Here is a 12,845-nt window from a genome sequence, read left to right on the forward strand (position 1 = left end):
AAAGTAGGTACGGCTCACATTTTTCGATGATCCAAACCGTTCATCTGTTTGGGCACAGCGTAAATAGGTTGTGCGCCAAAAATCAGTTCCATAGGATGATCCTAACCCTCCGATATGTAGAAGATTCTATAAATGATTTTTGGAAATCTCCATATTCAGATCAGTTCAGACAATAGCAGAAGGCATTTCGCGGCTGGGCTGTTACATGTGAGAGAAACCACATCAGGTGAATTAAATGAATAAGACAAAATCTGAGCATGTGTGGCTGCTGTGACATGCAACAGCCCAGCCGCGAAAAACTATAACTTTCGATATCATTTGTTAAAGTACCAACATATCCCTTACAAAAGAAAAATAAAAATGGCATTATATTTCTTCAGCAACATTAATCTGCACCTTCCTTTTTCTCTACCATTTTTATCAGTTTCTCACCATATGATCCTCATCTAGTGTGAAAGTAAATACATATCATGAAGAACTCTTTTGTTTTTCGTGTAAACTTGTACAAACTAATCTAGATATAATTCAAAACATTTCCTGTATAAGACTATAAGCTCTACAACCTAATAATATCTTTCATCAAACAAACAAAAAAAAAGGAGATAGAAAGAGAGATGTTACCACATGTACAAATCCTTTGTTTTTCGTCCAAAATCAACTGGTTCCACTGTTGGGAAGCAAGGCCTTCCTGCCTGTATGTGAATCAAAGAATCAAACAACCCACAAACGTGTCTGTGTATATGCCGGGAAAATAAACCACACTACACATAAAGTAATGGGAGATCGGAAAGCAAGAAAAATAATGAGATAAAGAGATCGAGAGAGAGGGAGGGAGGGGGAGAGAGAGAGAGAGATGACTCACCAGATATACTCGTCATTTTGAACCTCCAGCTTCAACTGGGTTCTCCTCATTTTCATCACCTGTTAAAACATTTGGAGTAAAAACCTACTAGAATTCAAAGCCAACGAGCAAGTCAATAAAAGAGACAAGGTTTTTATCAAACCAACCCAAATCCAAGTCTTCCTTGCTGATATCGACAAAGTTCTTCTCTTTGTAGGTCTTGAGGTTTTGGATAGCAACCTCATCTATTGGATCGATTAAGAACAACACCTACATCACCAGCGTCCAAGCAAGGTTCATTATGACAAAGAAATCTAACAAAATAGGAAACAATTGCTAAAGCTGAGAGATCAGAGTAACTGGGAAAAAAACTTGACCAGAGTTCAAGTCTTGGGTGGTAGGACTACAATGGAATTCCAAAAAGTAACTGGGAAAAAACTCCAAAAGTTTTCCCCCATGATTTAATTTCAACTAAAATCAGACACTCTAGGATCCCCCTTTTTAACATTCAAGTAGGGAAATGACATCCGCACTCCATTGTTTTGATATTGGCATCCCTATTCTTAAACTTTCTATAAAAAGCTGTCCACAAGCTTGCACATATATCAGTTTGTCCAGCTCTGGACTTAAATTGTATAAGCGCCATCCTCAGCTTCAGCTCAAGGTCCCCAAGAGAAGTAAAATGAAATTTGGGAAAAGCAAAATCAAGCAAAAAAAAAAAAAAATTGACACTAAGACTTAGTTATCTAGGTAAAGATTAGCATACTTCAAAGTCCTTTTCCAGAAGCCTCTCCAAGAAAGGAGTGTTCCTTGCACTTTTCAGGTTGTCTGAAGCGATGTAATAGATATCCTTCTGATCAGGCTTCATGCGCTCAACATACTCATCTAAACTAAACAGCTCTTCCTCACTATGAGAAGAGAAGAACCGAAGTAATGGAGCAATACGATTTTGATTTTCGTTATCTTCAATGCAGCCCAATTTCAAGTTTTTGCCAAAATTCTCCCAGAATTTCTCATAGTCCTGTAATTATAAAGAACGAAAGAAAAAAAGTCAAAACAAAGTAAAAAAAACATAAAGAAGTTGTGCTGCACATTCGTAACTTAAAAAAATCTTACATCTTTATTCCCACTCATTGATATGCCAAAGATCATATCAAATGCCTTGCGGGCAAATATCTTTCTCATGATTCGCACCTGCCAAGGAGACAAATGAGTGCAGTTGGCCCTACGAGATTATTGACAACAGTGGGATACAAACGAAATGAATGAGAAAATGAAATATTTTAAGGTCAACAAGAATTTCACTTACAATGCGACTTTCCTGAAGAATCTCGCGTGAGACATAAAGTGGAAGGTCATTGGAATCTACTACACCCTTCACAAAGCTCAGGTACCTTGGGAACTAATCAATAAAACATAAAATGTATTGACCTTGGATTGAGAAGTTGTTCTATGTGATATCCCAAAAATGGAGTTGATTGGATTCAACATCATAATAAACGAGTTCTTACTCACCAGCTCTCCATCAAAGTCGTCTGAAATGAAGACGCGTTTAACATAAAGTCTTATGTTCTTCGTCTTTGGATTAATTACATATTCTCTTCCCATAGGAGCTGTGGCCGGCACAAAAAGTATGGACCTGAGTTCTACCTCACCCTGGAACGAACAACCCTCCATAAGCTCAGAATGGGAAACAAATAACATATAACTAAACATTCCTAGATAATTACTATATAAGCATACATAACTTACCTCGGTAGTGAAGTGTGAAGATGCCAAAGGATCCAAACACTCATTGAAAGTCTTCTTGTAAAACTCATTGTACTCCTCAGTAGTGGCTGCCTTAGGGTTGAGAAGCTGCACATAATGCACATCCATAAAGAACCTGCTGGTGGTTACTGAAGTAGTAAAATTTAAAATTTCAGGTAGACCAGTTCAGAATAATTTAAAGAAGAAACAAGATTCCAAGGCTCACCCATATAGGTTCAGTTTCATTAGCTGATCTTCGCACATCCTTCTTAAAGGGTGAATCCATGGATCTTTTAAAATCAACAATCTCATCAAAGAATTTGTCGAATCTCGAAGGGTGTTTTTCATCCCCATTAAGCCACTTGATTACATTTAGCGAGGATCCTTGTATTATCAGGTTTTTAAAATTATTTGATGCCAAAAACTTCATAGCATAATGAGCCGCACGGACCTCGGCCTCTGTTGTATCCGCCACTCCGATGGACCCCGAAAAAGCCCAAATTACTTCTCTTTTATAATCCCTTAAGAGCCCCCCGATACCAGCAAGGCCTGGATTGCATGAGCTACAACCGGAGAAACAAAGACTTAGGAAACCGGGTGGAGGAGGAACCCAATCCAAATCATTTTTTGCTTTCTCTAGCGCACCATGCCACAAGCTTTGTGAAACTGAATGATCCTCATCAGCCTTGACCTGATTGGCAACAGCCCCAGAAATTAGCAATCATTTAAAAGCTGAAGCCTAAACAACGCAAATAGCAGGCAGGTCCTAAAAAGATTAAGCAACTCGTGCTGCTGCCAACTAGGAAGACCTGGTCTTTGGTACCCAATAGAACTTCAGAAGGCCATATTATTCAAGCAAAAGCACATATTTCCAATAGAGCATGTGCAGAGATTTCAATTTACATGTACAACTTACCTCTGTAGTAAATCCCTTCTCTTGCCATGTAGTGAAAGATACAAACTGCGAATAATTATTCACGAGATTCTGAATCCTTTCCGGATGTGCGAAACCCTTGTCATCACGCTGAGTTCACAGAAAAAGAAAACCCCAGAAGTTATTGTCAGCATAGAAGTTTAGGAACTCATGCAATATGTAGATGGGCAGACAATATTCCATGCAAACAAGTTCTACAAAATCAATAGTTTGGACTCTGGTCATTCAATCAGCATTGTACAGAACCTGTGATCTCTCTTACAGAACCATGAAAAATTAGTGGGTACTTCAGTTCATAAAAATACAAAAGAACCATTTAATTTTGTCATTAAATTTACAGGATCCAATGGTCAGCAGTGTTCAGGAACCTCGTACTCAGAGTTTTTTATTGCTTCGAGCAAGCCACAGTAGTTTTTGATTGACTTGGTAAGGCCAAATCTGAGTTGACGTGGGAGACTAAGTGATTAACAGTGGGAGATTTTAGACTGGTCGCTATACAACATCTCTCTGACCACTAAGTAATAAAAGAAACAGAATGTCCAAATCACATAAAAATGACAGGAACAATATCATGCAATAGATGATAACAATTTGCAAATAACTAGAAAATGACAACAACCAATTTTTTCCATGGAGGCAAACAGCATAGCAAATATTCTCCAAGATAGTTGCATATGTAATATAGAAATTAGCACAGCTTTGCATGCTTTCATGAATGAAAACCAAGCAATCAGAAGATGGGTATCAAGGGTCATTCAGATTCAAAAACGTCAGAGGTGAAACAAATCAAATATACACGAGAGTTGTCAGGGCCTCAAGAAAAATCCTAGTTTTCACGAAAGACAAAAAATAGAAAAGCAATGGAAGAGAGTTAAGGGTTGCTGGTTCTATAAAAAATAAATAAAAAAAGCAATAAATCGATGTCAATAATACTAAACGGTAGCATCCATATTATACCAAACAGATTGGAAATAATGGGTAAGATCTGGTGTGCATATCTACATTCTATGCCACTATATAATTCCAAAGTAAAAAAGAGGAACAACTGGATTTACACATCATCTAGTCCGAAATGCATCACGCCAATACATGTAGTTTTCTAGATGGATGCTACAATAAACTGTGTGAGTATCACCTAATAAACACATTTTCTCCTCCAGTATTGCACCAACTTCATATGGGATGGTGTGTAATATGAGAGTTTGTCCCGTTATGAAGTCCAAGTCAATAAAAGAACTAGTTGATTGTTTTGAATTGTATAAGTCATGTGACACATAGTTGTAGGGAGTCTGTGGCTGAATTATAAGAGAAGAATTGCCTCTGTTTTCCTGGAGTCTGTGCATATATAGTCACTCATCCACAAATAAAGGCATCGATATCATTATCCCAATCTTCTTAGACCCTGTTCGTTTAAGATTATGACAAATGATTGTGACTGCCAAACCGATTAATGGACTCAAAATTAAGTCCATTAATCGGTTGGGCAGTTACATTCGTTTGTCATAATCTTAAACGAACGGGCCTTATTCTTGTTATTCTTTATTTCTCTCTAGTAACCCTCTTTGAGCATTGTTTCAACAACACCATAGCTCAAGCTACCAAAAAGGACAGCTTTCAAAGACCTGCTTGATAGAGTCTCAATTTGGAATGAATCTGTGTGTGCCAATTCTTTCAGGCAGGATTACACGATATAGAAAACTCTGAAGGTTAATTCCCAATACAAACTATAATCCCTATGCTGACTGAAGAAAGAGGAATTTCAGTCAGATTGCCAAAAAATATGAAAAATTAATAAGGATATAGCACAGCAAAAAAAATCCAGCAATTTCAATCAGATATCGATAAATGGCAGAAAAATAAAATAAAATGAAACATAAATTTGCTATATAAATTCACTATGTTTAAGTCTCTAATACGATAACAAACAACCAGTTAGTCCAAAAGCTTAAGCTGTTAGAGTTGGTGTTATTCAATCATTTATTATATATATATATATATATAGGAAAGTGTTTCTAGTCCGGCCGACTAGAGATCATTCTCTAGTCCGCCACCCAAAAACACATGGGTCCCACATATTTGGGTGATGCAAAGCATTCATTTGATGGGCCCTGACATAGAGACGGTGTCCACAAGAAATTAGCTTCATAGGATCATCCCAACCCTATGATTTGTGGAGCTTAAAATGGACGGCTATAAACCGCCACAAATCTGTCCATTTTTTAACTCCACAAATCGAAGGGTTAAGAAGATCCTATGAAGTTGAATTTTTGTGGACATCCTATCTATGATGAGGCCTATCAAATGAATGCTTTAGATCACCACAAAATATGTGGGACCCATGTGTTTTTGGGTGGCGGATTAGAGAATGATCTCTAGTCGGCCGGACTAGAAACACTTTTCTCATACATACATACATATATATATATATATATATATATATATATATATATATATATATATATATATATATATATATATATATATGAGAAAAGTGTTTCTAGTCTGCCGACTAGAGATCATTCTCTAGTCCGGCGACCAAAAAACATGGGTCCCACCTTATTTGGGTGATGCAAAGCATTCATTTGATGGGCCCTGACATAAAGAGGGTGTCCACAAAAAATCAGCTCCATAGGATCATCCCAACGCTGTGATTTGTGGAGCTTAAAATGGACGGCTATAAATCGGCACAAATCTGTCCATTTTTTAGCTCCACAAATGGAAGGGTTAAGATGATCCTATGAAGCTGATTTTTTGTGGACACCCTATCTATGATGGGGCCTATCAAATAAATGCTTTAGATCACAACAAAAAATATGGGACCCAAGTGTTTTTGGTCGCCGGACTAGAGAATGATCTCTAATCGGCAGACTAGAAACACTTTTCACACACACACACACACACACACACACACACACACACATATATATATATATATATATATATATATATATATATATATATATATATATATATATATATATATATATACCTCCAGATGAATATCCCTCACTACCATGACTATCTCCTCCTCCTTTTCCTGTGCACAGAGGAAAAAAAAAACACATCTAAATTTAATCACTAGCATGCATGCGATATATGTGAAATACCCTGAACCTGAATTTTAACTTTATATGGTAATTAGCGATCTTAATCGTGATTATGAATTTTAATTATGATTAATGGCTAGTGAAAAAGGATAAAAATGTAATTATTGCAACTTTGAAAGGATGAAATTAGATTTCTTTTTAAAAAAAAATTGGAATTAATTAAAATGTCAAACAACCTAGATAGTCTAAAAGCTTAAGCTATTAGAGTTGGTGCTATTTAATCAGCTATACTTCAATACTCTCTCATCACATGTGGGCCCAACTTTTGGGTTGGCCTTAGACATGTCAAACAACCAATTAACCCATAAGATAAGCTGTTAGACTTGGTGTTATTTAATCATGTATACTTCAACACTCCCTCTCACATGTTTTTTCTTTTTTTGAAAAGGTAACCAAGTATTTATTACGAAAAACAATAAACAAACAGAGAGGGGACAAGATGTCCCGACAAGGATCACCGGCACAACATAGTGGCCAATTAATTCCATGGTTTTAAATTTCGGCCGAAACGTTTCGTTTCGGCCGAAATATTTCGTTTCGGCCGAAATATTTCGTTTCGGCCGAAATATTTCGGTTTCGGTGGAAACCGAAACGAAATTCACTGTGAGTCGGAAAAGTACCAAACTTCGCCGAAACGTTTCGGAAATTTCGGCCGAAACGTTTCGTTTCGGTAAAATTTCGGTGAAATTTCGGAAATTTCGGTGAAGTTTCGGAAATTTCGGTGAAACGTTTCGGAAATTTCGGTGAAACGTTTCGGTGAAGTACAAAATTTCGGTGAAATTTCGGAAATTTCGGTGAAACGTTTCGGAAATTTCCAAAATTTCACCGAAATTTCGGTGAAATTTTTACAAGATTTCGTCCGAAATTTCGTTCCGAAACCGAAACGTTTCGGTTTCGGTGATGACCGAAACCGAAACCGAAACCGAGATTTAAAACCTTGATTAATTCCCAGCCATCATGGTCAGAAGGATTCGCAGAGGATATCAATCCTTTCGACACCGTCTTTTGCCAGCGCATCAGCCGCGGAATTCGCCGTTCTCCACATATGCGCAATCTGGGGTCTGAGAAGACGCATTAGGTCCCTGATTTCATCGATCTTGGATGCCATCCGCCAAGGCCAACATTTTCGATTAGTCGCCCAAGATATGGTATTTGACGAGTCTCCCTCAACGATCAACGGTCCAAGGTTGTTTTCCGCATACCATTTTAGCCCAAATAGTAGAGCAGTGACCTCGGCTTCGTTTGCATCACATACCCCAGCAGACCCAGAGTAAGAGAGAAAGATGGACCCATTGTGATCTCTAACAAGTCTGCCAAACCCCACCTTTCCGGGATTGCCGAAAGAGCTTCCATCAAATTTAGTTTGCATTCGACAAAGATAAAGGAATCCTTAACCTCCCATTGATCAACATCTATGATTGTAATGAGTAAATTTAATCACTAGCATGCATGCGATATATGTGAAATACCCTGAACCTGAATTTTAAATTTATATGGTAATTAGCGATCTTAATCGTGATTATGAATTTTAATTATGATTAATGGCTAGTGAAAAAGGATAAAAATGTAATTATTGCAACTTTGAAAGGATGAAATTAGATTTCTTTTTAAAAAAAAATTGGAATTAATTAAAATGTCAAACAACCTAGATAGTCTAAAAGATTAAGCTATTAGAGTTGGTGCTATTTAATCAGCTATACTTCAATACTCTCTCATCACATGTGGGCCCAACTTTTGGGTTGGCCTTAGACATGTCAAACAACCAATTAACCCATAAGATAAGCTGTTAGACTTGGTGTTATTTAATCATGTATACTTCAACACTCCCTCTCACATGTTCTTTTTTTTTTTTTTTTGAAAAGGTAACTAAGTATTTATTACGAAAACAATAAACAAACAGAGAGGGGACAAGATGTCCCCGACAAGGATAACCGGCCAATTAATTCCCAGCCATCATGGTCAGAAGGATTCGCAGAGGATATCAATCCTTTCGACACCGTCTTTTGCCAGCGCATCAGCCGCGGAATTCGCCGTTCTCCACATATGCGCAATCTGGGGTCTGAGAAGACGCATTGGGTCCCTGATTATATCGATCTTGGATGACATCCGCCAAGGCCAACATTTTCAATTAGTCGCCCAAGATATGGTATTTGACGAGTCTCCCTCAACAGTCAATGGTCCAAGGTTGTTTTCCGCATACCATTTTAGCCCAAATAGTAGAGCAGTGACCTCGGCTTCGTTTGCATCACATACCCCAGCAGACCCAGAGTAAGAGAGAAAGATGGACCCATTGTGATCTCTAACAAGTCTGCCAAACCCCGCCTTTTCGGGATTGCCGAAAGAGCTTCCATCAAATTTAGTTTAAACCATCCCTCGGGAGAAGGGGTCCACTTTGGTGCATTTATTACTTTGGCCCCCTTTTTTTCGCCCACACGTGGTCCCCACTTTTGGGTTGGCATTTCATGTGGATTTCAAAGTCAAGGTTTTATACTCAGGGCATGTCATGTTAAAACAACCAATTAATCCAAATGCTTAAAGCTGTTACATTTAGTGTTATTTAATCATGTATACTTCAACACTCCCTCTCATATGTGGGCCCCACTTTTGTGTTTGCCTTAGATGTGGATTTTAATACCAAGGTGTTGAACCCATGGCTTGACATGTAAGACAGCCAATTATTCTGAAAGCTTAAGCTGTAGAGTTGGTGGTCCTAAAAAGATTAAGCAATCATTTCAATTTAAAAAGAGTTGGTGGGCCCAGAAATTAGCAATCATTTAAAAGCTGAAGCCTAAACAACACAAATAGCAGGTAGTCCTAAAAAGATTAAGCAACTCGTGCTGCTGCCAACTAGGAAGACCTGGTCTTTGGTACCCACTATAACTTCACAAGGCCAAATTATTCAAGCAAAAGCACAGATTTACAATAGAGCATGTGCATAGATTTCAATTTACATGTACAGCCTACCTCTTCAGTAAATCCCTTCTCTTGCCATGTCGAGAAAGATACAAACTGCGAATAATTCTTAACGAGATTCTGAATCCTTTCCGGATGTGCGAATCCCTTGTCATCACGCTGAGTTCACAGAAAAAGAAAAGCCCAGAGGTTATTTTCAGCATAGAAGTTTAGGAACTCATGCAATATGTGGATGGGGAGACAATATTCCATGCAAACAAGTTCTACAAAATCAATACTTTGGACTCTGGTCATTCAATCAGCACTGTTCAGAACCTGTGATCTCTTACATAATCATGAAAAATTAGTGGGTACTTCAGTTCATAAAAATACAAAGAACCATTTAATTTTGTCATTACAGGCTATGTCATAAATATCGTTCTCGTGAACATCTCGGCAAGGGAAAATCTAGGGATAGATTAATTTTTTAATGTTTTTTCGGGTTTATATCGGGAAAAACAATAAAATAAAATTATTTATAAATTAAGAAAAAAAATAAAAATAAAAAACATCGTAAAATATCATAAAAATATCGTGATACTATCGCGATAAATGAAAATATCGCTATATTTTTTTAAATTCTCGAGATTATATCAGGACCTTTTCCTTTAATGAAAATATCGTGATAAAATCGCTATATTTTGAAAATATCATAGATATTTGTGACATAGATTACAGGATCCAATGGTCAGCAGTGTTCAAGAACCTCGTATTCGGACCAGGAACCACGCAGTGGTCAACTTATTCATTGATATGGTGAGTTTTTTTATTGCTTCGGGCAAGCCACAGTAGTTTTCGATTGACCTGGTTAGGCCAAATCTGAGTTGATGTGGGAGAATAAGTGATTAACAGTGGGAGATTTTAGACTGGTCACTATACGACATCTTTCTGATCACTAAGTAATTAAACCAACAGAATGTCCAAATCACATAAAACAGACAGGAACAATATCATGCAATAGAGGATAACAACTTGCAAATAACTAGAAAACGACAACAACGAATTTTTTCCATGGAGGCAAACAGCATAGTAAATATTCTCCAAGATAGTTGCATATGTAATATAGAAATTAGCAATGGTTCGCACACTTTCATGAATGAAAACCAAGCAATCAGAAGATGGGTCTCAAGGGTCATTCAGATTAAAAAACATCAGAGGTGAGACAATTCAAATATACACGAGAGTTGTCATGGTCTCAAGAAAAATCCTAGTTTTCAAGAGACAAAAAATAGAAAAGCAATGGAAGACAGTTACGGGTTGATGGTTCTATCAAAAAAATAAATAAAAAAGGCGATAAATCCATGTCAATAATACTAAACACTAGCATACATATTATACCAAACAGATTGGAAATAATGGGTAAGATCTGGTACGCATATCTACATTCCGATATGCCACTATATATTTCCAAAGTAAAAAGAGGAACAACTGGATGTACGTATCATCTAGTCCGAAATGCATCACGCCAATACATGTAGTTTTCTAGATGGATGCTACAATAACCCATGTGTGTATCACCTAATAAACACATTTTCTCGTCCAGTATTGTACCAACTTCATATTGGATGCTTTGTAATATGAGAGTTTGTCCCGTTATGAAGTCCAAGTCAATAAAAGAACTAGTTGATTGTTTTGAATTGTATAAGTCAAGTGACACATAGTTGTAGGAAGTCAGAGGCTGAATTATAAGAGAAGAATTGCCTCTGTTTTCTTGGAGTCTCTGTGTATGTATAGAGTCACTCAACCAAGAATAAAGGCATTGATATCATTATCCAAATCTTCTTAGACCCTGTTCATTTAAGATTATGACAAACGGTTGTGACAGCCAAACCTATTAATGGACCCAAAATTAAGTCCATTAATCGGTTGGGCAGTTACATTCGTTTGTCATAATCTTAAACGAACGGGCCTTATTTTTGTTATTCTTTATTTCTCTCTAGTAACCCTCTTTGAGCATTGTTTCAACAACACCATAGCTCAAGCTAGCAAGAAGGGTAGCTTTCAAAGACCTGCTCGATAGAGTCTCAGTTTGGAATATATCTCTGTGTGCCAATTCTTTCAGGCAGGATACCACGATATAGAAAACTCCAAAGTTTAACCATCCCCAATACAAACTAAGAAAGAGGAATTTCAGTCAGATTGCCAAAAAGTACGAAAAAATGAGGATATAGCACAGAAAAAATAAAACCCCAGCAATGTTGATCAGATATCAATAAATGGCAGAAAAAAAAACAAACAAAAGAAACATAAAGGGCAGTGATAAATCGACCCCCATCTCTCTCTCAGCACTGCCCTATATGGGGGGTCGATTTATCACTGCCCAACCTAAATGTGCTATATAAATGAGGGGGAATGTTTGAAGTATAAATGATTGAATAAGACCAGCTCTAACAGCTTAAGCTTTTGGACTAATTGGTTGTTTGACAAACTATAAATAAAATGAAACAAAAGAAGGTTGAAGAACAAATTGAAAAGTTGTTGTAATAGATTAAAAATAGAAAGGGAAAAGTAGTTGTAATAGATTGAATGTCTCAAAATATAATGTGGGTGGTGAAGAAATGATAAGAAGAAGAAGATTTCTTGAAGGGTTTTGTGAGGTTTACCGAGACGTGGGAGGACAAAATGGGAGGAGTTAAGAACCGGTATCGTACGCCACCGGTGCGCAGAATAGCAGAGACTGAACTCCTCCACAGCTTCTGCATTTTTCCTTTGAGATGGGGTTTTAGAAATGTTATTTGAGATGAGGTTTTAGGAATGTTTATGACCAGAGGGAAAATGATTTTTTCCGCCTCCCTGTCAGGGTTTTAGGAATGTTTCTTGAGATGGGGTTTAGCCGTTTAGTACGAAGGGGAAGTGGATACTTCTAAATTCTAATTTGGATTGCAGGATATTGTTTTTCTGGAAAATATTGGAAAAGAAAAACTTTTCCAAAAATTCATGTTTTGCTAATGTTTGACGAGACATGACAAAAAAAAACACAGTGGCTTAAGCCATATAGGGGATGAAACTTGAGTTGGGCGGGTGGGGTTGTGCTTTAGCTTTAAAAAAAAAAAGAAAGAGGGGAAAATACACTTAGACCCCCTTTGGTTTCCACACATTCAACTTAACCCCTCTTTTGAAACACTATCAATGCTAATGAAGACCCCATACCTGAATCCAAACACTACAAAAAACACAGCGGGCCCACATTGTTTGGATGATCGCGTTCATTTGATGGGCCTTGACATAGATAGGGTGTGCCAAAAAAATCAGCTCCATAGGA

General features: G+C 37.3%; 1 protein-coding gene across 1 annotated transcript in view; it reads right to left on the minus strand.

Annotated features, from left to right (window-relative positions):
- Positions 1-341: 341 nt before the first annotated feature.
- The window catches only part of LOC143857602 (uncharacterized), a 38,684-nt gene continuing 26,180 nt past the window's right edge, over positions 342-12,845 (minus strand). Inside the window, exons 19-31 of the mRNA XM_077368061.1 lie at positions 12,187-12,384; positions 9,596-9,703; positions 6,514-6,561; positions 3,507-3,614; positions 2,817-3,281; positions 2,594-2,698; positions 2,357-2,497; positions 2,151-2,243; positions 1,958-2,035; positions 1,608-1,862; positions 1,009-1,111; positions 863-921; positions 342-692 (exon numbers count right to left, since the gene is read on the minus strand). Coding sequence (XP_077224176.1) covers positions 875-921; positions 1,009-1,111; positions 1,608-1,862; positions 1,958-2,035; positions 2,151-2,243; positions 2,357-2,497; positions 2,594-2,698; positions 2,817-3,281; positions 3,507-3,614; positions 6,514-6,561; positions 9,596-9,703; positions 12,187-12,384 — 1,749 coding nt within the window. The 3' untranslated portion in view covers positions 342-692; positions 863-874. The remainder of the gene's footprint in view (positions 693-862; positions 922-1,008; positions 1,112-1,607; positions 1,863-1,957; positions 2,036-2,150; positions 2,244-2,356; positions 2,498-2,593; positions 2,699-2,816; positions 3,282-3,506; positions 3,615-6,513; positions 6,562-9,595; positions 9,704-12,186; positions 12,385-12,845) is intronic.

The sequence above is a fragment of the Tasmannia lanceolata genome, unplaced genomic scaffold, assembly GCF_043159265.1.
Source record: "Tasmannia lanceolata isolate RefF3 unplaced genomic scaffold, GAP_Taslan_0.1 ptg000025l, whole genome shotgun sequence".
In the NCBI taxonomy this organism is placed as follows: domain Eukaryota; kingdom Viridiplantae; phylum Streptophyta; class Magnoliopsida; order Canellales; family Winteraceae; genus Tasmannia; species Tasmannia lanceolata.